The sequence below is a fragment of the Pteropus alecto genome, unplaced genomic scaffold, assembly GCF_000325575.1.
Source record: "Pteropus alecto unplaced genomic scaffold, ASM32557v1 scaffold161, whole genome shotgun sequence".
In the NCBI taxonomy this organism is placed as follows: Eukaryota; Metazoa; Chordata; class Mammalia; order Chiroptera; family Pteropodidae; genus Pteropus; species Pteropus alecto.
The window spans coordinates 374,102-400,461 of record NW_006432943.1 but is presented as its reverse complement, the minus strand read 5'-3'; the positions used below and the strand labels follow the sequence as shown (position 1 = coordinate 400,461).

The 26,360-nt window shown below is 38.4% G+C and overlaps 1 protein-coding gene and 1 pseudogene across 2 annotated transcripts in view; one reads left to right on the top strand and one right to left on the bottom strand.

The window, feature by feature from the left end:
* Positions 1-7,285: 7,285 nt before the first annotated feature.
* AFF1 (AF4/FMR2 family member 1) overlaps positions 7,286-26,360 on the top strand; it is a 165,065-nt gene continuing 145,990 nt past the window's right edge. Inside the window, exons 1-2 of one of the 2 annotated variants that reach the window (XM_006907568.3) lie at positions 7,286-7,564; positions 19,313-19,386. In XM_006907568.3, the coding sequence (XP_006907630.1) occupies positions 19,349-19,386 (38 nt within the window). In that variant the 5' untranslated portion in view covers positions 7,286-7,564; positions 19,313-19,348. The remainder of the gene's footprint in view (positions 7,565-19,312; positions 19,387-26,360) is intronic. The other variant, XM_006907569.3, reaches the window with a different exon arrangement.
* LOC112476356 lies at positions 15,608-15,723 on the bottom strand (annotated as a pseudogene).

Here is a 26,360-nt window from a genome sequence, read left to right as displayed (position 1 = left end):
TGCCATTGTACTTTGATGTCTATGAATTCAACTGCTCTAGGACTGGCTTATTTAAGATATATACATATGTTTTTTTTAAGTCAAGGTCATAACTCTCATACAAATATAAAATGAATCTGTGTTAGAAGTTTTATTTACCTCATTAATTAATGAGGAAACTAGTAAGATGTTATAACTAGACCTAAGGAGAATTCAAACATACATATATATATATATATATATACACACACACATATATATATACATATACATATTCAACAAAGAATGCTAAAATGAATTTCCAAAAAGATATAAAATGGTCTAACCACACAGAAATAATCAATTGTATTCTACCAGACAGAATTCATTTCCATTCCTATAGACTAAAATAATTTTCATTATTATTAGTTTTCTACAATTTACAGAACAATAAAACAGCCCAAAACCAATGAGTTGTACCTAAGGCAAGATATTCAATAATTATACACATAAAACATGGATGAATATTGACAATATAGCGCTGAGTGGGAAAAAAAAATTAGGGAACTGTGACAGTTATCAATTTATTGCTTGTCAGCTCCAAAGCCACCTGGAGCTGGACCCTGTGAATAAGTCTCCTTTGCCAGCTGGTACAATGGTAGATATTATCAGCAGAGGGCATTGGAGGAACACTGCAAGCCATAGCTGAGGGGCTGGCTTCCTTTCATAGATCTTCTCTTCCTGAGATGCCATCTGTGGAGACTAAGTGGCACTCACTGTCCAGCCAATTTCACCACCACCCTAGTGGGTGGCTTCCAGATGACCAACCCTAACCTGCAAGTTGCACCCCTGCTCTGGGGTGCAGCACTCCAATGAACTTCTCTGTCATCTACAGGGCTGCAGCCTCCCCCTCTCAAAGGAGATCTGACTCTCAGTTTTGAGGGCGGGGCCTGTTCCACATTTGTTACTCTACTGGATATTTCCCATCAATCTTAGAGGCAGTAGAGCTGCTTTCATTTGCTATTCTGTAGAGTTATCTTTTGCCTCTCTTAATAGTCAATCACCCTTTATTAGTTCTTAACTCTTACATTAAATTTTCCCTAATTGATGTAGTTTCTGTGTTCTGACTGATATAACCATAACCTTATTTATTTTCTTCTTATTCATTTCTTAAACTTGTCACATACATATTATTACCCTAGGATTTTAGTCCTGCATTGTGATGGATAGATTTTCTCTTTTTTTTCTTTTGGTCCTAGTTGCTTTTTCTTTTTTAAGGTTACAACAAATTTAAATATATGATAACTTTACTTCTGATCTCTTAAAGCACATCTGTATTTTTAATTTTTCTTCTCATTTCTGTATTTCCTCAGACCCACAATATCCTAACTGGGATATCAGGCAAGTAGCTCAGGCTTTCTGAGTTTCAGTTTCTTCATCTGTAAAACATAGTGATTCAGTGAGTATCCAGTTAGGAAAATAACATTTATACCAGGTAATTCAATACAGAGAATTTAATAAGGGAACTAGTTAAAAGGTTCAGACTGAAGAGCTGAAAGACCAAATAGGGGAAGGTGAGGCTACCCAGATATTAAGCAACTGTAGGAAGCAACAGCCACCACCAAGGCTGGGATTAAGGGGAGACAGTGTAACCAAAGCCCAGGCAGAGCCACTCATCGGAATCTGTGGGAGTTAGGGCTGGGGAAGAGGTGCAGCTGCTGTGTCGGAGCCATTGCCCAGAGCAGAGAGAGGAGAGAAATGCCTTGGAGTCTCCTCAGTTCCTGTTGTCCAATCTCCTCCCAAAACCATCCATTGCTCAAACCTAGCCAGAAGCCAGTTTCCCAGCAAAGCAGCCTGGGAAAAGCTTGGCAAAACTTAACACCTTGTGATTCATGGCGGTGTACAGAGAGAGCAGGGACTTGATTTGAGGCAAAAAAGCAACCAACCAGAACATACAAGTCTATCACTTGGGGTTACTGTGAACACCTCAGCTGAGATTATGAAATGGACTACCACATAGTATACAGTCAGGAAATGGTAAGCATTATTTCTTTTTCTTATCTTTTCATACATCTCTAGTTTCACCTTTACCATTCTTCGGACATATTTAAGTATTTCTAGTTCCTAATATTCACTACGAACTCTATCACTTTGAGTCTTGTATATATTAGTTCCCTCTGTCCATACAACATTGCATCCCCTCCAAACACACACATCTCCCCCAACTCTCTCTTTTACTTTATGAGTCAGATTAGGTCCTATCTCTGGCAGAATACCTTTCCTGAATCCATCAATGTGTGTTAGATGCCCTTGTCTATGCTCTTATGCATCCCTCCGCCATAGCTCTAAGCAGACTGTATGATAATGATCTATTTATTCTTTTATCTCTCTGTATTAACTTTCTATTGCTGCATAACAAATTTCCACAAACCTAGCAGTCTGAAACAAAAACCATTTATTACCTCACAATTTCTGGGAGTCAGAGGGCCAGCGTGCTTCATCTGGGTCCTCCACTCAGGATCTCACCAGGCTGAAATCAAGGTGTTGGCTAGCTGTATCCTCATCTGGAGGCTTGACCAGGGAAAGATCCATTTCCAAGTTCCTTGGCAGAGTTCATTTTATTGTAGTTGTATGAATGAGGTTCCTATTTTTTTAATGGCGAGTGGTCAAAGACCACTCTCAGCTCCTAGAGGCCATTCTCAGGCCCTTGTTATATAGCCCTCTCTACTAGGTGGCAATTTGCTCATTCAAGGCCAATGGGAGAACATCTGTTGTAGCTTCAAATCTCTCTGACTTCTTCCTTCTTTGGCCCCTAGATCCTCCTTTAAAATGTGTGTGATTAAGTCAGGCTTACCCACACTCAAGTAGAGGTTAAATACCAAATACATACCAGGACTGAGAATCTTGAGGACTTTCTAGATGTGAACTCTCCAAGGACAAGTCTAGTCTTTTATTTGTGTTTATAATCTCAGAATTGAACAGAATTAGTACCTGACACTTAGAAGTCATTAAATGACAGAATGAAGAAATAAGACAAAAAAAGGAAAGGGAACTTATAGGATAGGGAGATATTTAAAAGGAAAGTTAAATATGAATTGGTAGGTAGTGGACTTTGAACCTGAATCCTGGGTCTGTAATGATACCATTAACAAAAATCGAAAACCAAATAAGAGAAATTAGTTGGGTGGATTGTGGAAGAATGGGTAGACAAAATGAAGAGCTATGAGTTTTATACTGGATATGCTGAATTTATTTTGCTTGTAGGAGAACCATGTGGAAATACCTGCAAACAAATGAGGGTGATAGTCTAAAACTTGGAAGAGAGATATGGGTTGAGGTGAATCATAGTGCTGAGCTCTTGAAGTTGTGCCATAGTCTTTAGGGTATTTTTAACCCCAGCCCTGTTCCCATTGGACACTATGACTTGGCTCATGTATTCTGGCTCTACCTGTTATTTCTTTCCCTTTTCCACTTCCTACCTATTTGGTTTTCCCCTAATCACTCAGCTTTCCTTATCCAATTCTTATTTAAACCTCCAAATGTAACTGTCAAAATGGAAACCCACTGCCAACTCCCTTGGATCTACTGATGTGGATTTAACTGTAATAGACATTAATTGGGATATTTATACTAATCTAATCCTGTGTATAGTAGTAAGAACATGACTTCGAGCCATGGAAAAGCTGAGTTCAAATACTGCTTTTGCTACTTATTTGCTATATAATCAAGATCCAGATGAATGATCTCTCAGGCTTATACCTTCTTTATACATGAACTATAAATATACATATGTTTTCAAGGCGATTAAATAAATTTATGTATGTGAAATGTCTGGTAAATTATAGAAATTCAGTTAAATCCCTATGTTAATATTTTTAGAGAAAAATGTGGGTGTTGTGCTTATGTTCTTTGCTCCAGATTCATTGGGGTTTTCCAAATTACTATTTTAAATACAAAAGCAATTTAACGGTACAATCACATGACTAAAAACCATTCATAATCCCCATTTGGGATTGGTAAGTAGTGTGTAGTAGCAGTGAGCAAAAACACACAATATGAGACTAATATTGCACTTATTAGAAAAATTATGTCAGGTCACTGGGAACCATATTTTCTGCAAAATATTAATGATAAAATAAAGACAGTTATTTTAATTATAAGCAGTGTGCACCTAGTTCTTCTTACATCAAAAGATAGCAGGTTAATTTTGCATATCTGCCCCCCAGATAGATAGAGAAGGAATGCTAGGAATTTCTGTGTCTGCCTACAATCTATGCCAGCTCTCAGCACACTTTCTGCCATGGCCTTGGGGATTAGGACTGCAGCCTGACTGTCTCCTATTCATTTTCTTACGGCAGCCACAGTAGTCTTTCTAAAATGCAACCTGAGCAAATCAATCTCCTACCCACTGCACTTAGCATGAAAGGAAAACTCCCTAGGTTGGCATGTAGGGCCCTTCACCATCAGTTTCCAGTTGACCTTTCCTGTTTTATTTCTTATCATTACCCCTCATAATCTTTGTGCTGAGGTCCTACTCGCCCTCTTTGTTTGTGTTCTTGTTTGGAAACTGGCTCTTCTTCTACTTCCCTTTTACCTAGTTTAGGTTAAGTCTTCACTGTCACCCTCTCCTCATCCGCACTACCTTGCCCCAATTCTGGGTTAGTTGTTTTCTTTCACAAGTGTATGTTCAGCTCTTGGTTTAGTTAAGATTTATTTACACTGTGAAGAAATTGATGACCTTTGAAATATATATGCAGTCTTTTTGAAGGAGCATAATTTAAATTGCTGGTTTAAAATGCTTGGGTCTTACCACTATGCTGTATACCTGAAATTAATATAAAATAATATTGAATATCAACTGTAATTCAAAAAAAATTAAAAAATGAATGCTTGGGTCTTGCTGACTGCAGAGTTTAGGAAGACTTCCGACTGGCCAAGCAAACAGCCATTTATATTGTGATGACGGCACATTCTCTACCATTCTCAATCATAATGTTGTGTTCTTGCTTCTTTGTACAGGTGCTCTGAGAATACAACCCATGAGCTTCTGTGAATCCCAGGGGTTTAACTTGTTTGTCTTTAAATTTTGAGTAAAATCATGGCTGAAAATTGTCAGGTAACATCCCAGACGTCCTCACACGAAGAGGCAGCTAAAAAGGGAAATTTTTTTTTTCAGTTCTGTTTAAAAAAAGATCACTAATGTCAGATACCTGCTTCCCCATAGCAGAAACATAATCAGAAATATATTTGACTAGGTTGTCAAGATGAAAAAAGTACTAGAATTGCACTGGGTGAGGTAAAAATATAAGTTAAGAATTTCTATAATAAAAAAGATAGAAGAAAGTATATCTGAAAAGCTAAATATCTGCATCTCTATTACATAATTACTTTTGTTTATGTTATGATTTAAAAATTTTTAGGTATAGTAAAATCACTATTTAAAATGGCCTGCTAATTAACCATTTACATAATGTGATCTGGAGAAAAGGCAGAAAGGTAATTTAAAAATTCACTGGAATGGCTATCCTGCTTTTTCTTTATTGACAATATAGCGCTGAGTGGGAGTTTTTAAATTAATTTTGATTTAAATGTTTTTAAATAACCCAACACCTTTCTGGAAAATTAATCAATAGAAATGTGCATTGGCACTGTTTATTTACCTGCTTGTTTCTTCTAGGCATCGGAATCTCATGAAACAGGAGCTCTGTCTTTGTCATTGATATGGCCCCTCACCTAGCGCACTGCCTTAACAATATTAATATAAATGCAATAATATATTCTCTGAACCAAAGATACATTATCTTAGACAAAAATTTTTTTTGCAAGATTACATTCTTCATATTCAAAAGCAGGAATATAGAATTATCAAAACTCCACTGTCAATATCATTTACTAAGTTGACTATAATTTGAAGGTATTACAAGGTATTATGAGATGATAAAAAAAATACAAGAAAAAGTTTTAATAGGAGTGATAAAAAATCTTCACATTATAAAATATTACTATGCCTATATATATTTTACAATGAAATATATTAATTCCATAACAAAAAGGTTAAAATATTTGTTATGACTAGGATAAATCTCAATCTCTCTTGGAGATCTTTAATAAGTACACAAACACTCATCTGTCAGAGGTGATTCTTGTCCCACTTTGCTCAGGGGTGACCTCCAAAGCTTCATCTAGAGGCACACCAGATTTCATCAGGGACATTATTTTAGCTGTTAAGGTAAATGAAATCAGCATGATCATGAGAGCACAGGGAATAGGGAGAGAAGAGTTATATTTTGGAAAACAATCTTTAGGAAATTAGGAAAATAGGGTTTAATTTGGAAATACAAATATCTATACATTAGGTTTTTAATCAAACACTGTTCATGTGAATTATGAAGGAGCCATGAGGGGCAAAGCAACGGCAAGAACAACAACAAAGGAAAGAACACAAAGGGCAAGGAGCGGGTATTTTAATACATTATATTACATTTGAGCAAGATGATTTTCTTCACGCAAACCATTTCACCCATTTTAAACCATTAAGCTATCGGGAAAAAACACTGGGCCGTTTGATGTAATCTTTCTGTATCTCTTTCAGGGAGGAAGGTGACGGTGACACAAAGACAGCTTGATGCTTTCTCCTGTAAGTTCCTAGAAGTGATTGGGTAGCAACTTAACTAGACGTTAACTTTCCCTTTCTTTTGAGTCTCTTTGTCAAAGCCCCTACATTCATTAGAATTTTCTAGGATTGGGCTGGTGAAGAGCAAGAACCCGAGGCTGAATTCAGGAGACATGCTTTCCCTCACCACTCCGTAGTTTGTGATATTGTGCACAATATTTATTTTCGACTCTTCGGTTTTATTACTTGGGACATGGCAACAATAATTTATATGTTATAAGGTTGTCGTGAAGATGAGGCAGGCCCGTGTGTGAAAAGTCCTTTACAAACTGTACAACGCTCCCCAGATGTTAGTTAATATCTCCTTTAAAGGGCACAGATTCTGTTTCAATTGCATAGGAGATTGCAAAAAGCCTCCTTGACACTTTTAGTCAAACTTGATTCTGAGCTTAATCTTGCTGTAAAGCGAAAGGGTTCTTGTGCCCCACACCAGCCCTGGGCAGGGTCACCCACGCTGCCGGTGCTGTCACTGCAATATCCACCCTGAGCTGCTGCTCCCCCTCCATCCTCCCAACGGTCTCCAGCGGAGGGCGGCTGTGTTCCTTGCCAGTTGGGTGGCGCCAGCTGAAGGGCGTGGGCGGGGCGGAGCCGCGGAAAGCCGCTCCAGGGAGAGCGGCGTGGCCTCCCGCGGAGGGCGTGGCCTAGCCTCCCGGGCGTTCTGGGGCGATAGGCGCGCGGAGCTCGCGAGCCGGGAGCGGACGAGCGCGCGGCCCCTGCGCAGTCGGCCGCGGCTTGCGCGCGTCGCCGGCCCAGCTGCATTCTCGCCCCCGCTGCTCCTGAGCCGCGTCTTGCGCGAGCCGCCGCTGAGCAGCTGGAGGACGCGCTGCCCTCAGCTCTCCGCACCGGCGCCCCTTTCCCACCGCAACAGGTCAGGGGAAGGCGGAGGGGGCGAAGGCGTACGACCCCGAGACGGGAGGACGACGGGTCTAGAAGGTGAGCGGAGCCCTGCGTCCCCGGGCTGGGGATCGGTCAGCCTGGCCCCGAACCACAGGCGCTGATTTCTGGGAAGCCCAGGCTCTCCCCCGCCTCGTTGCCGGCTTCCCAGCACGCTGACTCAAGTCGCTGGCCTTCCCACTTTTCCGGTGGGAACCTTCGGGGAGAGCGGGCGAAGGAGACGCGGAGCTCGCACCACCCTTACTTGCAAATGCGAGGCAGGTACCGTTTAGAAAAACCGGGGAGAGGATCACAGGAAGAGACTCATCCTTCTCCCCCGCTCCCACTCCCCAAACTCAGACATCTGCCGGAGTACCCCGCGCCTTGCGGAAAGATGTTCTGTTATGTGAACCTGGTCCCAGGGTTGCGTAATAGAGTCTCCGAAGTTTCTCGCGGTGGGGGTGGGTAAAAGCGGGGCTTTTCTTTCCATCCCGAGTCCCCTTCTTCCCGGCATTGTCACCTCTCTCCCTTGCGTCTGGTAGAGAGAGATTAGTGGTTCCAATCCCATATAAAGTGATTGAGAAGGAGGCGCGTGTCGGTGGTCCGCAGCCTGTAGAGAGGGAGGGGAAAAGTTGGAGGCACCCCTGAGACTTGCTCCTGGGGCGGAGCTAGGCGGCGTCTGCAGAGCGTGGGACTGGTTAATTTCTCTTGATAATTTTCTTCTCGGGTGTGTCTGATACTCTGTGACTGCCGCTTGAGAGCCCTCCAATCTTGAGAGTGCCGAGGTGGGCGAATTAAAAGGAACAGGAATTGGAAGGTCGTATGTACCGTACTTTAATGTAATGTCAGTTAATGAAGCTGCGAGAGGCCTTCGACGGTCTTGGTACTTCGCACTCGGTTTGTCTTCTTGGAGTTTCCACAGCCCCGTAGTGTTATGCAAATTGTGTCTGGAAGACCCTTGGCTTTAGAAGTCGAGGTGTGTCCGAAAGTTCTGCTAGCCTGGCTCTGTTGGGAGGGCGGAAGGGCCTCGCAGACAGTATTTGTGTTGTATTTTAAGGGTGAGATGGGGTGATTTTGACCCCGTTGGTGTACATTGCTTGCGGGGGATATGACATACCATTGAGGAACAAGACAGATTTTAAAACTTTCAAGGCGAAACCGTAAATTAAGGCGAAGACCCAGTGTTCTCCGGGACAGTTGCAAAGTGAGAAGAGCTCAGTAATTGAGGCACAGAAACGTCAGGCGCGAGAGCGACCTGAGAGGTGTGGAGATTTTGCTTATGCAAGATTATTTCAGAGCTAGGTCCTGCAGATCTCGTAGTAGATAGGCAGCGGTGGGATGCCTCTCCTAGACCCACGGGATGTCAGACTCCAGGTGGGAATAGAAGGCACGAAAAAGAAAAAGACCTTTGGACCCAGGAGTCTAGTTCTGCTGAGAGGCATAAGAATACCTAGGCATGGCCCTGTTTCAATGTTTACTTCCTCTGTCTAATGTATTTCCTTAGCTTGCCTTTCATCTTTAGTGAAAAGGATTCCTTGAGTGGATATTCTGGAAATAAATTCACAAGAGAATTGAAAATCCTGGATGGCTTGTGTGCCTTGATTTAAAGGTGGTGTCTCTTGCCAGTGTTGGAAAGATTTTTTTTGTTTTTTGTTTTTTTTGTTTTAAGATAAATATGCAGAAAAGGAATGAAGAAAACTAGCGACTCGAGAGAATGAAGGAAGGGAGACTAGGAGAGAAAGCAAGAGAATAGATAATACTTAAAACTAGATAAACCAATTTGAATTCAACTAATTTAGGAGAGAAGGAATCAAAGAATGGATTTGGGACAGGCTTAGTTTGAAAAAACAAGTTTCGATATTGGGGACTACCCCCTTTTATTTTTCTAAATATAACTTACAGGAATGATGAGACTGGGGATGAAGTACTTGCAGGTATATTGTATATTACTTTGAACTTTTCATTTACCACTTTCAAGAAGAAAATGAACTGTTACATATCAGAGTTAATATCTTATTCATTTACTGTAGCAATTGAATTTCTGTAATGTCTTTGGCGTTTGTCATTTGCTTAGAAATTCTTCAACTTTATGAAAATATAATTTCAAAAAATTAAAATGTGTTAAATTAGAATTCAAAAGTCATCTAGAGACAGAAAATTTATGTCAAGAATAAAGCCCAGGTGATTTTAAACATTGCTTTCTCCTACCAGATGCAGAATATGCATGCATTTTTTGCCACCAGAAGTCACTGTTTCACTGGGGTTACAAGACAGTAAATAGACTACATTAAACTGGCTGCCTCGTTTCCTTTCTGCTTTAACTGAATTTTGTAGGGAGTTGGTTGTACTGAAAGTTACTTTTTTTTATTGACTAAGATACTTGCTTAATTAGGTTTTGGATTAAATTTGGAAAAGCACCATTCAGTTATGATACTTATACATGAGTTGTAATCACTATAACCATGTGATTGTTCAATTGAAGTTGTATTGCCTTGGGAGTTAAAAAGATGGGCAAAAAATAAAAGCTTGGAAAAGGCAAACTTGTTTTCAATATTTTTAAAGAAGTAAGAAGAGTTTCATGCTCAATTCTAATTTGTGCTTTCATCAAACAAATTTACTTAATCCTTTCCGAAGTTAGTTGACAGGTCCAAATCTTGAGACAGATTTATGCTTTCACTTTTTAAAAGGTAGAGCTAATTTACATATAAATATTTGATTATAAGCCATACACAGGGGACAGTGTGCCCTGCAAATGTCTCTTAAGGTATAGTGGCATAGCTAGGATATTCTCCCTATTATCAAAGCTCTACACTGAAAATGGTCCTCCAACTTGAATTTATTCGCTATCTTAGCTATATCTGTTGAAGCTAGAAGCCCAAAGTCCCCCTATTTCAAGATGCTAGACCGTTAACTAATTTTTCAGGTGATTGAGAAAGAATTTTGGAGAGAGTATAAATTAAGGAACTGCATTTACCACAAATATACAAAGTTTTGTAACATTTCCCTCATTAAATTATAAATTCAACAATGGTTTCTCTTGCCGAAAGATATTTAATAGGCTGTGGTTTTCTAGCACTTGCTCTCTTTTGTACACAGTTGTTGCTTATTTAATATTTGTTGAATCTCAGATTTTATTAAAATAGATTATATAAACTCTGTAATCCATTTATTAAAATTCTACCACGGTGCAGAAATAAATGTGAAATATGTAGTTCTTTGCAGGTACACATCCTTCATTCTTGACTGTTTATATGTGCACAGCAGTTTGTTGTAGACTTGAAACCACGAGACCCTAAGGCTATTAGGGTAGCTAATAGCAGTTTCTATCTTCTGCCTTAGGACAGAACTCCTTCACTAATGTTCTCCAGGGGAGGAAAATCAGCTGATTTTCTTAAATTATCTGGCCCATTTTAAACATGACTAAGGATTTCTTGTTAGAGTGACTTTTTCCTATTAAAAGATTGAGATTATTGTGACAAGAGGAGCCCAGAGGAATCCATTAAATCATTAATACCTCATATTCATTTCTAATACCTCATAAGTATTGAGCATCTTCTGTGTGCCGCACAGTACTCTGAGCATTGGAGAAACTGAGAACACCATGATCAAGAAAGAGAAAGAGCCCATGCAGGTGGAGTTTACATTCGTGTAGCACCAAAGCTGTTTACCAACAGCTTTACATGATATATCATTTAAGCCTAATTGTAACTCTGAAGTTGGAGTTCATTTTCCATTTTAAAATCAGGAAATTGAGTTGAAGAAGTGACTTGACTCTGTGACTCAAAGCCTGGTGCCCTTTCTACTATGGTACACTGTGTTGGCTGTGTCGATATGTGGTTTCCTGTTTTTCAAGAATTACAGCTTGACTCTAAAATATAAATAGTATTTCTCCTTGGCTAAGTAATTCTTTCTGATCATTATGGGAATGAAAAAGCAGGTATTTTCATTTAGTATTCTGGACAGATATTTGTGACTCCAAAGGAAAATATTACGCAGACCTATTAAACAGACATGTGGTGTTTATTTGCACCATATGAAGATCCTTACTTTCCTAAAAATTAAATGCAAGGGCTTATGAACCATCTCCCATAGTGCTTGAAATCTATTAGTGAAGTTATGAAATTCAGCTCACAGTCCTATATAAATCGAGATATACCCTTACCATTTCCTTCAATCATGTAGATTTGGTAAATATATGCAGTGTAGAAGTGATTCTCAAACTTATAGTAAGCATCAGAATCTCCTGAAAGGCTTTTTAAAACACAGATGTGTCTCTCTGCCTGTTCCCCACTCCCCTCAAGTTTCTGATTCTATAGGTCTGGAGTAATGCCCAAGAATTAACATGTCCACAGGTGATGTTGATGTTGCTAGATCTGGAACTACACTTTTGAGAACCACTGCAATGTAGCAGAGAATTTAAAAGCATGGTCTGAGCCAGATAGCTTGGACTTGAATCTTGGATATACCACCTACTATCTGTCAGGCCTTAGGCAAATTACTTAACTTCTTATTACGAACTGCGAAGGCTCTGAGAATTTACCCTACTTTAGGACTAACAAAGTTAACCTGCCACAGTTTCATGGACTCCCGGGCATGACTCGATAACTCATTATAATAGCTGTAGCTAAAGTATCAACATTTTCTTACACTCATCCCCTAAGCCCTAGTTTCCAAAGGGAGATATGAAGAGAGTCAGGTGACACCTGAAAACACAGTGGGTTGCATTTTAGGGGGAATCCTGAGTTTAAGGAATCCCAGTCTTTTATAGTGGGCAGTAAGCATGCTTGCCCTTTGCTCCAGAGGGACTCATTATCTTGATGATACTGGACAGTATATATGCTGCCCTTTGCTCCAGAAGAAGACACTATCTCTATTTTCCAAGGCTGATCTCTATGCAAGTATTCTTAAGGATCGTATGGAATAACCGCAGTTGGTGCCTCTGCTTGTACAATGTGCAGAAATGCCATAGACCCATGAAGAATGGCTCCCAACACTTTACCATTCCCTTATAAAATGAGGTTAACAATATAGTCGTATCTCCCTTATTGAGTAGTTCGGTAGATTAAAGGTATTAAGATTTAGCAAGTACTTGGACCAGAGCATAAGTACTAAAGAAATATTTCCTATTATAATTCCTGAAGGAAAAAAAAAATTTAATGGTGTTGCTTATAAGTTGAAATAATTGATTTACTGAGTATCTCTAACTTTGAGTTTGTTCCAAGAAACTTCTTTAATGGGTCTAAATTCTAAAATGAGGATAATGCATCATATGATATTTTACCAGCCCATGGGGAACAAGGCAGAAACATTTACTAGTAATATTCATGCGCTCTCCTATGTTTCTCCACCTCCTTATGGTGACAGAATAATGTGACTAATTCTGTCCAGTGGGCTATCTGTGGGAGTAATGTGTATTTCTGGGCCGAGGCACTTAAGTGGCTCTTATGAAACCTTCCAACTCTCTCTCATTACAGTAAACCCTGAAGCCTCATTTTGAGATAGTAGAACTTCCAACAGCTTGGGTTTCTCATTGTGGAGAAAAGCTTCCTACCCTCCTCCCTACCCCAGCACACCAATATGCAATGGACATAAAGAAGGAGCATGAAATAATTCTTCCTTCTGTCAAGCCATTGAGATTTGGGGGTTAATTTGCTACTGTAGCATAACCTAGACTATCTTCCCTATCTTCCAGAATCTGTAATACCTGCCTACTCTGAGAAAGTTCACAATTATTTTAAAATATAGACTCCGGCGATATATACATAAAGCTACACATGGAGCTTGCATTTTGTTGAGGAAATATAAACAAGTAACAATTGTCTGTTTATTTATACATAAGTTAATTTCAGATAGCGGTAAGTACAATAAAAAGATGTGGGACCAACACTGTTATTTTACTACCCAATGCCCATTCCTATTTTGTTGTTGTTGTTGTTGTTGTTGTTGTTGCTAAGAGAAACTTAATTGTGTGTGAGACTACATTGTACCCAGCCTCAGGTGATAAATCATGTTTGTTCACAGCCAGTGATGACAATTTATATCCTGGTTTATCTTCCTTCCCTGCAGCTTGAGGCCACGTGACTTAGTTCTGGTTATTTGACAGTCAAGGTTCTGGGGAAAGATTTTCCTTTTCTGACAAAAGGAGGCATAGTCACCCTCCTCTCATCTTCTTCCTGCCTGGAATGCAGATAAGATGTTGGGTTATGGAAGAAACCTTTTTGTACCATAAGATGACAAGCATAAAGACAACATGCTAAATATGGCAGAGCAGAAAGCGACAAGAGTTCCTGATTGAAGAGCTAAAACTATACCAGTAGCTATCAACTTCTAGACTTGCTATAGGACAGGTCCACAACCCCTGGGCTGTGGACCATACTGGTCTGTGGACTGTTAGGAACAGGGCCACACAGCAGGAGGTGAGCAGCAGGCAAGCAAGCAAAGCTTCATCTGTATTTGCGGTCACTCCCCAGAGCTAGCACTACCGCCTCAGCTCCCTCAGATGGGAGCACAGGTCCCTGGTGCAAAAAAGGTTGGGGACCACTGCTATAGGAGAAATATAAACCTCTTAATTAAGCAGTTGCTACTTGCAGCAAGATACATTCCTAACCCATATAGATTATGAAGGAATAGAGAGGGGGTTAGTTGGAGGGCGTGGTTGAAGGTACAACAGTGCTATGTTAGCTATTGTAATCAGGGAAGGACTCTTTGAGACTGTATCATTGACCTGAGAACCTAATGATGAGAGGGACTCAACAAGATGCAAGGTAGTGCCAGAGCCCCCTGGAAGAAAAGATTTGAAGTAAAGAAGAGGTAGTTGGGGAAATTGTGTTCCCTATGGGTTGCTAAGTTTTTGGGCTCCACATGCCATTGGAGAGCTGCAGGAACTGTACGTGATCTGGTTAGTTTGGGGCCCTTGGAAGATTATGATCTACTTGGGGTAGAGTTCTGGAGAATTCAGATGAAAACAGTGTATGACACATGACTCAGTGCTGACACATTGCCTGTTACCAAGAGACTGTTATTCCTGGAGGTTATGTGTGGGGGAGGCGAAGGGAAGTAAATCTGACCAGCGATGACTGACAAGTCCAGGCATCCTCTAGACTCCAGACTGAGTTATTTACCTCATAGTCTCCTTTGGAAACTAGGTCATGGTCATAGGGCTTTGAGACCTGCTTAAATGTTTCTCCAGTTGAAAAGCGTCTCTAATGTACGGCTTTTCCTGAGCATGTGCTTTGGCAGAAAAATAACTAGAACAACTACTACCATTTCTTGAGTGCTTACCATGAGCTGGGCATTATGCTGAAAATGTCCCAAACATTTTATCTAACCTTATGACAACCCCATGAAGCCCCATATTGCTGATGAGAAAGCTGAGACCTTAGAGAACAGTGAATTTCTTGAGGTCTTAATAGCTAGTAGTTTGCAAAGCAGGCTTTTTAACCAGCATGTCTTAAAGACTTCTCAGAGGTGGGTTCCCTTGAATGTGCTAGCTTTTGGAAACACTTAATGACCAGAACAGAATATTTGAAAATATCTTGAATCATATTTTAAATTTCTCCTTCTTCATTTTCCTTCCTTGTAATTATATAGGAATATGGTATAAGTATATAAAACCAAAAAAAAATTTTTTTTTTTACTTTAATTGTTTTACCTGCTATTTTGGAAAGAAAAGCAGTTTGATATACATGACAGTTTTATTTCTAAATAAATTTACATTGCAAGAGACTGGAAGGACTATGGAAAGGTCACTTAAATAGACTTGGCAGAGTACATTCCTGAAGAAACAGTCTGTTTCACTGACATAAACTTTAGTGTAGACAGTGCTGACTGAGATAATGAGAGCTGCCATGTATTGAATGCCTATGATGTGTCAGTGTGCTAGGCATTTTAGCTAGGCTATGAGTCGCTTTTCTAGGTAATTCTGTAAAATAGGCTATTTTCTATTCAGAGTAGGGTACTGAAGTTGTTACGGCTTAATTTGCTGTAATTAAGCGATCACCTGTCTCACTTGAACCTTTTCTCTTTCTGCTGTACAGCACTACTCCATTTTTAAATAGAGCCAAGTTTATATCTTTCATGCTATTTTATTATTATTATTATTTATGCCTACAGCACGTGGTCTTCCTAGGTGGTCTCCCATCCAAGTACTAACCAGGCCTGACCCTGCTTAGCTTCTGAGATCAGATATCGGGCTTGTTCAGGGTGGCATGGCCATAGTCCGAGGTTCTACTGGAGCACGAACCCAGGACCTTCTCCATGTAAGCAGACATGCTAACCGCTACACTATGGAACCATGTCCTCTTTCATGCTATTTTTAAAAGGGAAGATTTTAAACTGCTCCCTCCTTTTATTATTCCATTTTGTCTTTATAATCTAGTAAAAATAATATAAAAATGTATGAAAACTTCAGGAAGACCTTCTGATTTATAAGCCAGTACACTTTTCTCCCAGTCCCCATATTTGGAGAAAAAAAATGTTTACATGGGTATTAAAGGATTCCACAGCATTAAAAAAAAAAAAGGTGAAAATGCCCTTTTTTTCAGAGAAGTTACTGTGAACAGTTTGGTATATGTGCATGCATGTGCATGCATGTGTTATGCATAAATGTAAAAACAAAGCATTTTCTTTTTCATTTCTTTTTTTTCCTTCCCTTTTTGTTTGGAAACATTTTTTTTTTTAAAGTGGCTCACATTGTGTGTTTTGTTCATCATCTTGTTGGGATAAACCTATTCTTTGGATGTTACATTGCATCTTGTGATGTATCCTAACTGATTTAGCCATTTCTGTGTTGATATGTATTAGATTGTTACCAGTTTTCTTATTATAAACAATATTTTATTGCACATACCTCCTTATAGGTAATGTGGCTATATATTTAAGAAAAATTCTTTGAAAGAGAGAAATGCTAAACTGAAATATATGCTAATTTCCTTTTTTTTTTAATTATTTTTTTATGATGACATTGGTTAACGAAATCCAATAAGTTTCAGCTGTACACTTTAACAGTAAGGCATGCTTATATGTGTGTTCATTACCCATAGTTAGATTTCTTTCTGTCACCACATATTTGACCACCTTTACCCCGTCTACCTCCCCGCTCCCCACACCCGCTACCCCCTATGCAATTTCCTTTCTTAGCAGAGGTTTAGGATAATACTGTCCTGACCACTGCAGGCCTCCATTCTAACCTGACCTTATATCTGAGTTGCATGGCTACTCCATACAGCTGTGCAAATCATACATCAGTACCTAAACAGCCTTTCACAGGCCTTTCTGTGAGACATAACTGAAATAGTCAATAATCTGGTGATGCAGCCTTCTTGCCTCTGTCTCTATGGAAAAGATTGTGCCTCTCAGCAAAATTGTGAGTTGCACAGATAAGTCCCTGGCTGTGCCCAGGGGCCAGATCCCCCAGAAAATGTCTCTCTCCCTTTATATTCTACCCACCACCCAAGAAGCCAGTGATGACACCTAGGGGTTTGGCTGACTCCTTCAGTCAATCTTGGCTTTGTCAGTCTCTAGGACCATTTTTTTTTAAAATAGACTTTTTTGAGCACAATTGGGTTCACAGAAAAATTGAGCTAAAGGTGGAGATTTCCCATAGATCTCCCTGCCCCCACACATGCACAATTCCTCCCTAGTATCAGCATCTCCCATTAGAGAGGGACCTGTTACAACAGAGGAACCTACATCTACACACAATTACCATCAGAGTTCTAAGACCATTTTCCACTATAGAGCTGCATGGCTCACTCCTAACTTCCTTTAAAGTCTTTGCTCAAATGTTACATTCTCTGACAACCCTATATAAAATTGCAGCACCTTACCTCATTTCCTCTTTGGCATGCTATACTTTCTCTTTGTTTTAATCTATAGCCTTTTAATATTTATCATCTGTATACTATATTTTGTTTTTGTTTACCTTCTGTAGTTTATAAATTCAGTGATGGCAAGAGTCTGTTTCTTCACTCTCTTATTTTCAGTACTTGCCTTAGACTAGATGCTCAGGAAATATTAGTGGCTCAGTGAGTAAATGAACAAACAAGGAGCTCAGGACCACTCTCTCAGGTTGGCATCCCTCAGCAGCCCAACCTGCCTCCTCCTGCACTGCCCTCTTTCCACCAACTGGCCCTAGGGGTGGGCACTGCTAGGCTGCAGGCAGGTGCAGCTTATCCACTGGGACCGTCATGTGAGGCACCGCCATCACAGACGCTTCAGAAGCTTTAACGACATTTGGAAGATTAATGCCAAAATGAATGCCTACTATTTTATCGATCACTTACTGTATGCCAGCCCTGCTTGTCAAGGAAAAATGAGAAGCAGCAAAAAGTGGGATAGGGAAAAAAGGGTTAGAAGGGAGAGAGAAAATTATAGGATGGAGGGAGGAAAAGAAGGGAGAAGAAGGATAGAGGAGGAGACGGGGAGAAGGAGAAACAGAAGTATCTTTGAGAGAGGGAAAGTGAGAGAGAATTGAGAGAGTGCTTATGGTGGGATTTGCGTTGGAGAATTTAGAAAACTTGCTTAAGGCCACCATATCTGGTTGGAGGAGTAACTGGCTCCAAGCATGTTGACTCTGAAGAGCTCTAGTAGTGTGAATTTAAGTAGAGTATTTGCAGTATCCATGTTGTATTCTTTGGGGCAGTGGGGGCGGGGGGGGATGAGTGACAAATGATAGTTACTCATATGGAAACGTTGTAATCATCAAGTCAGCAATTTTCATTTCATGGTCGGTGAAATTAAAGACTTTATCAGGAGTCAGTAGAGCTGAAGGACTAATTCAGTGTTTCAACCTTAGCCAAAAGTGTAACAGTCTCTTAAACATATCAGGCTGCTAAAATTGTTATAAATTTAATATAGAGTTTCCATTTGTATCAGATGATTTGTTAAATCTGTAGTAAGATAATTTAGTAACATAGCCTTTGCCTTAAGGATGTTTGAAAAAAATAGAAACTATTTAAAGCAAGTTAGGATAACTGCAGTAAATTTACAGACACATACAAGAAAGGGAAAAGGAAACAGCTGTTGATAGTGTTAAACCAGAGAGAGAGAGAGAGACAGAGAGAGACAGAGAGAGAGAGAGAGAGAGAGAGAGAGATTGTTTCTAGAGACACACAAGATGGTACTAAAGCTGTCTGCCCAAGTTGGATAACAACTTAAAGAAATCCAATACTATTATGAGAGAATGCTCAAGGATTGCATTGGGAATTAAGTACCTTTTATGAGTGGAAGTAAAACCTTAAGACTGGCTCTTACTGGGGCCCACTTTTTTATTTTATTAAGTGTTGAATTCTTATGTAAAGATCAACATTGATTTCCTTTCTCTTGCATACTCTTTTACCTTTTGATTCTAGTGAGGATGCTGACACAACTTGTTTTCTCGGGCAAATTAAAGCTGAGTTTTAGTTTTCTATCTTTAAATGGAATATCAATCAGTATATGGGTATCAGTATCTACCTTGCAAGTTTATTGTGATGTTTACATGAAATGTCATTTTTAAAAGGGCTTAACACAATGCTTGGCACATAGTAGACACTGGGGAAATGTTATTTCCTTTCTTCTCATGATAAACTTGTGCACTTTTTTTTTCTTGCTGAAGTGGCTTTGAGTAGCAGCCTCAAAATTAAAAGTGCACTTGGCCTTTGATATATGCTAGCCAGTTTGTTCATGCAGCTTGGAAGTTGGTGAAGAACTATTTTCTAATTCAAATGAGAACTTTGAATTCCTTTTCCAGTACTATTTCTTACAGGTTAGGCATGCCTATGCTTTTATTTATGGGCTGATATTCACAGGCTATTTATTTTTTTTCAGATGAATACATTTGTCACTTTCCACTGACTGACAGCAATGGCGTTTACTGAAAGAGTCAAGAGCAGTGGCAACAGGTATGAATTTATCCATAATTCAAAAATGATGATGTTTAATTTTATAATTTATTTCTCAAAGAATAATTTGGTCCTTTTCATTTTTGCAACTTATGAACCCAGATACATGAAAATGTGAAAATTTTGGGTTTCTCTACATAAAGTCAAACCTGTTAGACTGGCTACATATTTTCTTTAAATTTGGTACTCTGAGTCTCAACTCATTTCTTTAACTTGTGGATATTACATGAGATCAGCATCCTAATTCAGTGTTCAAGACACTGGTCCATATTGTACCGAACTGGGAAAATGCGCGCATATTCAGCATGTGCTGAAACAAATATGATGAAATCCACCTTATCATGAGAGCCTTGAAGGAAGGTATTCTGTCATTGTTACGTTTTCTGACTTTCACATCTTTCCCTCCAACTTTGCACATACAGTAAACTGCCTTCTTGCATATATTACATGACCATTGTTGGCGGGTGCATATTCACATTCTTATGCAGTTATTAAGAATAACTCATTTGATAGCCAGAAAGAATTCTTAATATCACTCATCAGTTTTATTCTATTAGATTCAAAAACATATTAAAGTATGAGACTCAAACTTACTCAGCTAATATTTATTGAGTAATAGATGATGGTGCCTCTCTATTCTAGATGTTTTCCTACTTTATCCCCCTTTCTGTTCAATAAACTCATTCTTTATTCCAGGTGGTTCTGGTACTGTTGTTAAACATGGTACTCTCTCCTCCCCCACAGAGGAAGGCATGTGACCCAGGCTGCAACAATCCATTCTGCTAGAGCCTGGGAGGAAACTGTTGTCATCTGTCTTTAGACTTGTTCCTAATGTGGTTACACATAAGTTTTGAATTTTTATGTAGTCAAATGTCTTGTTCTTTATGCATTCTGGTTTTGATTGTGCTTAGAAAGGTCTTTCCTACTCCAAGATGGTAAAAATAGTGTCATGTGTTCTCTGCAGCGCTTGAATGGTTTCATTTTTTTTCTTGCATTTAAATCAGAATTTGTAAGCTGGTGACCTATGGGATAGATTGGCCAACAGATGGGCTTTGTTCGGACTCACTGTGTTCTAAAAGGATATATCTGCCAACTTTTTTTACATAACTATCTAGACTTCCATCTTCTCTTGAAAAATTTAGTGTTAAACAACATCAGGCTTGTATTACCGTATAGAACACTCAGAATTGAATAGCTACTGCTCCTTTAGACAAGGCAGAGCTGTCTAATTCAGAACTTCCTAAGTAGTACGTCTTAATACTTCTCAGGGTGTGCTGATATGTTGATTCCCCTGAGCCTGCGGGTCAAACAGAACTCCAGAACTCCCACCTGATTTGCTCCTGCAGACATGCGCTTTGTCAGCTTGCCTCACAGACTTGGTGTTAAAAAAAAAAAAAATGTTTGGGAAAGCACAGATGTTTTCTAGTTCACTACAATTCCCACAAAGCTGGATTCACATATTTGGTTAGCTGTTTAGCCCTCTTAACTTGTGACCCATTTTAGATCTTTTTGACTTTATAGTATTTTGATCCGTTATTAATTTTAGTGTAAAATATGTGTTGTGAATTCCCATACTAATAAAAAAGGGAAAAAGTTCAGGGGAGGTTAGGGAGCCTTTTTTTTTTTTTTTTTTTTTTTTTTAAGCAAAAGGCTAGCCACTTGTTCAAACATAACTTATTATATCATCTATCTTTTCCCACTGATTTGAGTGCTTTGTCTGAATTCTATCACGTTCTTCGATCTATTATTAGACTCTTGTTCCATTGATTGTATCTTTTGGCAATGTGCCATACTTGTTCATTATATTTTTATAGATTCTAATATTCAGGCCGATTCTTTGTCATTACATTCCCACATATACTCTGAAGTGATTAATCATTTTCTAGAAAAGTTATTGTTGGCATTTGATTAGGGTCCCTTTGAATTCATCAGTTAGGGAGCATTGACTTCTATAGAGTATTAAAACTGGGTCTTCCTACAAAATAATGTAAATATTGGGTTGGTGAAAATGAAAGAGGATGAAGAAATTTTAAATTTCAATTATAAGATTTTTGTGGAGGTCGATTTTTCAGAAGTTTCTAGTAGTTGACATTGTTTCTAGTATAATTTCTGGTGGAAGGAGCCATTAAATTAGTTAACAGTATAATCAGTGGCAAGATTAAAAAGATATTTTGTATTCTATTATTTACATGTTTCCTATGGTTGCTATTTAAGTTAGGATGGGTGGCTGCCCTTTGTAATAACATTCTAGCAGTTACCGAACTGTTTTATTATAGTAGCCAGTACAGGTGAAAAGCTAGGGGGAATACTAAATGGAGCTCTATTTTTAATATATAGCAATAGCTCACTGGTTTGAATGCTTAATCACGATAGGAGTCCAGAACATCAAGTTTATATGGCACTGGTCCAGGACTAGCACATATTTTAAAGGAAACAGATGTGTATCGAGTATGCAGTTCTAATCAAACTAAATAGAAGTCTGAGTGTGAACCCTTACTTTGTTCAGAGCTATCAGAAGTCATAAGCATGGACAGAATATGAATGTAATGTGTAAAGATAGTATTTTAATTCTTACAAATAATAGGCTTATTCTGCGATTTTTTTCAGATATATCAGCATTAGACACTATTGAATCTGAGCTCACTTATATTTCTCCCCTACCTTCCTTTCCTTTCGCTTGCTTTTTGTTCTTTCCAAAAATTTTATTGGGAGTATAACAAACTGAAAAGGGCAGACATTATTAGTACAGTTCAATGCATTTTCACAAAGTGAACACGCTTGTGTAACCAATCAAGCGACAACAATACCAGCTCTCCAGAAGCCCCTGCCTGTCCCCTTTCAGCTGCTACCTCCCTCAAAGGCTGCCACTATTCTGACATCTAACACCATGGATTTGTTTTGCTTGCTTTTGAATTTTATTTAAATATAATCATATGCTATTTTATGTTTTATAATCAGTTTTGATGTTCGTTATTTTGTTTTGCTATTTAAATGTTTTTAACATTTAACTATAGTAATGTATTCTATATTAATATACTATATGAGTTATACATTACATAATCAATATTCAATATTTTTTATTTTCTTTTGCCATCAACTTTCCATAGTCTGGTATGATAATAATTCTTATTCTTTCTTCCACTTATTCTTGCTCTTCTATCCTCCAACTGTTAGCTCTGCTTTCCGTTTTAAATTGTCCAGGTTGATAGCACACTTTATTTTATAATTATCTGTGCCCTTGCAAGCTTTGTCTTTAAATTGATAATAAAAGTTGAAAAACTAATCAGCATTATTTACATGATTTTGAACAGGAAGCAAAATAATGTTTAGGGTTTCATTTATCCTCTATGGGTTCAAAGTCAACCCAAATACCGCTTGAAAGAGAAGGTTCATATTGATCAGGACAAACGAACTCATCTTTTGATAAGAAAGTTGTTCAAATTCATGCCATATTTTAAATTGCATGACTTTTGAATGGTGTTTTTATTTTTCCTGGACTTTTAATTTACTCTTCTTTTCTTTGTTGAAAAAGAACCTGCATTTTTGCCTTTTCACTAACATGTTCCCCTTTTTACCCTTCTGTCGTACCTTGCTTGAAATCTCATTTTCTTCTTGGGATTAGGAAACTAAAATTAATTTTTACGAAGTCTGTGCTAAATTACATTCCTCTGAAATTGGGCTCAGGTAAATGAAGCCAGAGAAGAAATCTGGGATACGTCCTGGGAAATTTTTACTTGATGCTTCAGGGAAAACATGTTAAGATAAAACTAAGAATGAAAGAAATTTTATTTCAGGCTATGTCACCAGATTTGGGGGACATGATTTTATTGTTTCAGTCAGTAAAGATGGGTACTTCTCATAAATGTCTTAGATCTGCTAATGGGCTTTAACGTACTTGGAAAATGTGAGGGATTGTATTTTGTGAACCCTGAATCATATGATTGTAGTGTTGGAAGCTCTCCTTCCCAGGAGAGTCTGAAATAATGTGTAACTCTCCTGATTGAGAAGAGTCCTCAATTAGTGAGGAAGCTACAAGATGTTAAGCTGATTAGCACTTATCATATGGACAGGTTTTTCTGTGTGTGAGTAAATCAGGGGCCTAACTTCCAAATGCTTATTGGAGAGATTAATGGCTCTCATTTTCCTGAAACCGTGATTGGCCTTGGCATTGTCAATAATCCACACCTGGATTTGCGAACTGGGAAACAGGTTTCCTGTATTTCCCAAACAAGTCGTTTTAGGTTTGATTTACAAGTGCAATAATGTTTTGTACACAGAATTCATTGTTCCTCTTTATTTTAGAAAATGGTTCCTAAGTATTAAGTATGTCATTGTCATTTGTAGTTTAGGAGGAGTCACTCGGTTTGATAGATTTAGAAGAGTTGGATTTTAGGCTTATTATTGCAGACCTCGGGAAATCTTTTTCAGAATTAGTTACTTCCAAAGGGACAGTTACATTTGGGGAAATGCAGACTAAACTGTAGAAATATTGAATAATTTCACCAGTAAAATTCATTTGACCTTTTACTGGATTTGTGATACGAGAGCTTGAGGGTAGGACTCTGGAGTTGGACAGCTCGTGTTTAGATCTCTGACAACTTTGGTTACTTGGGCAAATGGCTCAAGTTTTAAAGCCTCGTTAAAATGGAGATAAGAGAATAATGCATGTAAAGCGCTTATCATCCTTGACTGGTACATCATAAATCCTCAATAAATTATAAAAGTCCACCACTCCGGTGATGATGGTAGAATGGTGGGTTTCAGAGGAGTCGGTAGCTTCCTGAATACTACTTTGAGGGGAGAGGCTTTCTTGAGAGGCAGCTCAGGATGGAAAAGATTCCTTTGTGAGCTACTCTAGGAGTAGCTTTCATAGGAAGGAGAACATAGAGGAAACAGACCTTTGAAAGCAAAACACAGAGTACATTCATTTGAGAGCATGTGGGTACATTTACAAGTTTTACTGTATTCTACTTTATATTTAATATTGGCTTTGGGGTTGTCCTAAATCACACATAAAGCATAAGACTATTCTAAAAGTAGCATAGACTTAAACACACACACACACACACTTTCTTGAGGTATAATTTACATGCCATTTTAAGTATGAACACACACACACACACACACACACACTTTATTGAGGTATAATTTACATGCTATTTTAAGTATGTAATTTAATGATTGTTAGTAAATTTACTGAGTAGTGTAACTATCTCTACAACCTAGTATCAGAATTGCACCCCAAATAGATAGATACAACTGCCTATTTCCCACCCCCAACTCCAGTCAATACTAATCTAACTTAATACTTTTGCCTCTTCTGGACAGTTCATATAAATGCAGTCATGTAATCTGTGGTTTTTTTGTAACTGACTTCTTTCACTCAACATAAGATTTTTAAGATTTGCCCATGTCATAACATATATCAATATTTCATTCCTATTTCTTGCCAAATAATATTCTATTGTATGGCTATTTCAATGTTTTGTTTACTGTTCACCAGTTGATAGATATTTGAGTTGTATCCACTTTTTGGCTGTTACGAATAATGTGTTTTCATTTGTTCACATGTTTTCATTTCTTTTAAGTAGATATTGAGTAGAATTGCTTTCTGGTAAGGCAGATTTATGTTTAGAGTAATCTTTAGATTATTCAAAGTTCACAAGTCAATGTGCCTGTGAATCAGTTGCAGATTCATTTGTGCATGGTTTTTCTCTTTGCTCTCAGCCCTGAACTCTCTACCAATGCTGAGAGTTGGAAGAGAACGAATTAATATTTATTCTGTGCCTTCAATAAAATGGATACTAATCCAGGCCATCGGCATTATGTCATTTTAGGTGACACTTTGGTGCATGGTGGTAGTTCAGAACAGTAAGCTGAATTGTTTAAGATATCATCTTTGTAGGGGTACTAATTTTATACCATTTTGATTTGGGGAAGAACCTTTTTCTTTTTGGAGGGTTTCAATTATAACAGTCTTTCTTCTAAAACTATAGCAAGCCTCCCTTGGAGTCTGTGGGACAGGGTTAAGAAAAAGAGAATTTCAGTTCCAGTTTCCCCTGTCTTTCAGAAGCTTGGAGGGTGTTACTTCAGAATCTGAGTTTTGTTTTCTGTACTTCGTGATAACCCCGTAAGTGGTCAGATTACATGGCAGTCAGCCTCACAGTACTGGAGGAAGCAAAGGCCTGGAGAAGTTAATAGCTGAATGTGTCAATCAGACTGTAGGAAATCCTGGGGCAACTAGTTTGCTTTGGTTGGGAAAATTTTTAATTATTACACTAAACATTTAACATGAAAGGCTTGTGCAATTTCCTTTCTGCTTTTGACCAACAAATTCTGATGCCTTCTTCATAACCTGCAATTCAGGGTATCACCATTTTTATTGCTTTAAATTGGTTTTTAAATGGTAGATGTTGGATTGTATATGTTTACATAAATGTTAGGTATTACATAAATGTTAATAGGTATAGTTACGTGAACAAACCTTACTGAAGCTATTGAAAGCATGAGGTGGTCCAAGACTTCTTGTTAAAAAGAGAGAATCTTAAGGAAGAGAGAGAGAGAGAGAGAGAGAGAGAGAGAGAGAGAGAGAGAGAGAGAGAAAAGAAAGAAAAAAGAAAGAAAAAGAAATCTTGTGCATTGTAGCAGCAACACAGAATTAATTAATATTGGTCATGATTGGCCATGGTAACCTAATTTAGTATAGACTTAATCATAGTTCTTGCCTACTCTCTCCTTTTGTCTTCTTCACTTTAAAATAAATTTTTTGTCACAGAAATAGTCAGACTTTAGTAGAAGCAGAGAGAATATTTCATTAACTTTCAAATGCCATTCTCCAGATTTAACATTTCTCAATATTTTGCCATACTTTCTAAAATCTATTCTTTTTCTCCTTTTTCTTTGCTGAAATGGTTTAAAGCAACCCAGGCATCTAATTTTTCACTTCTTCATGCTTTATGTGCATCTATAAAAAA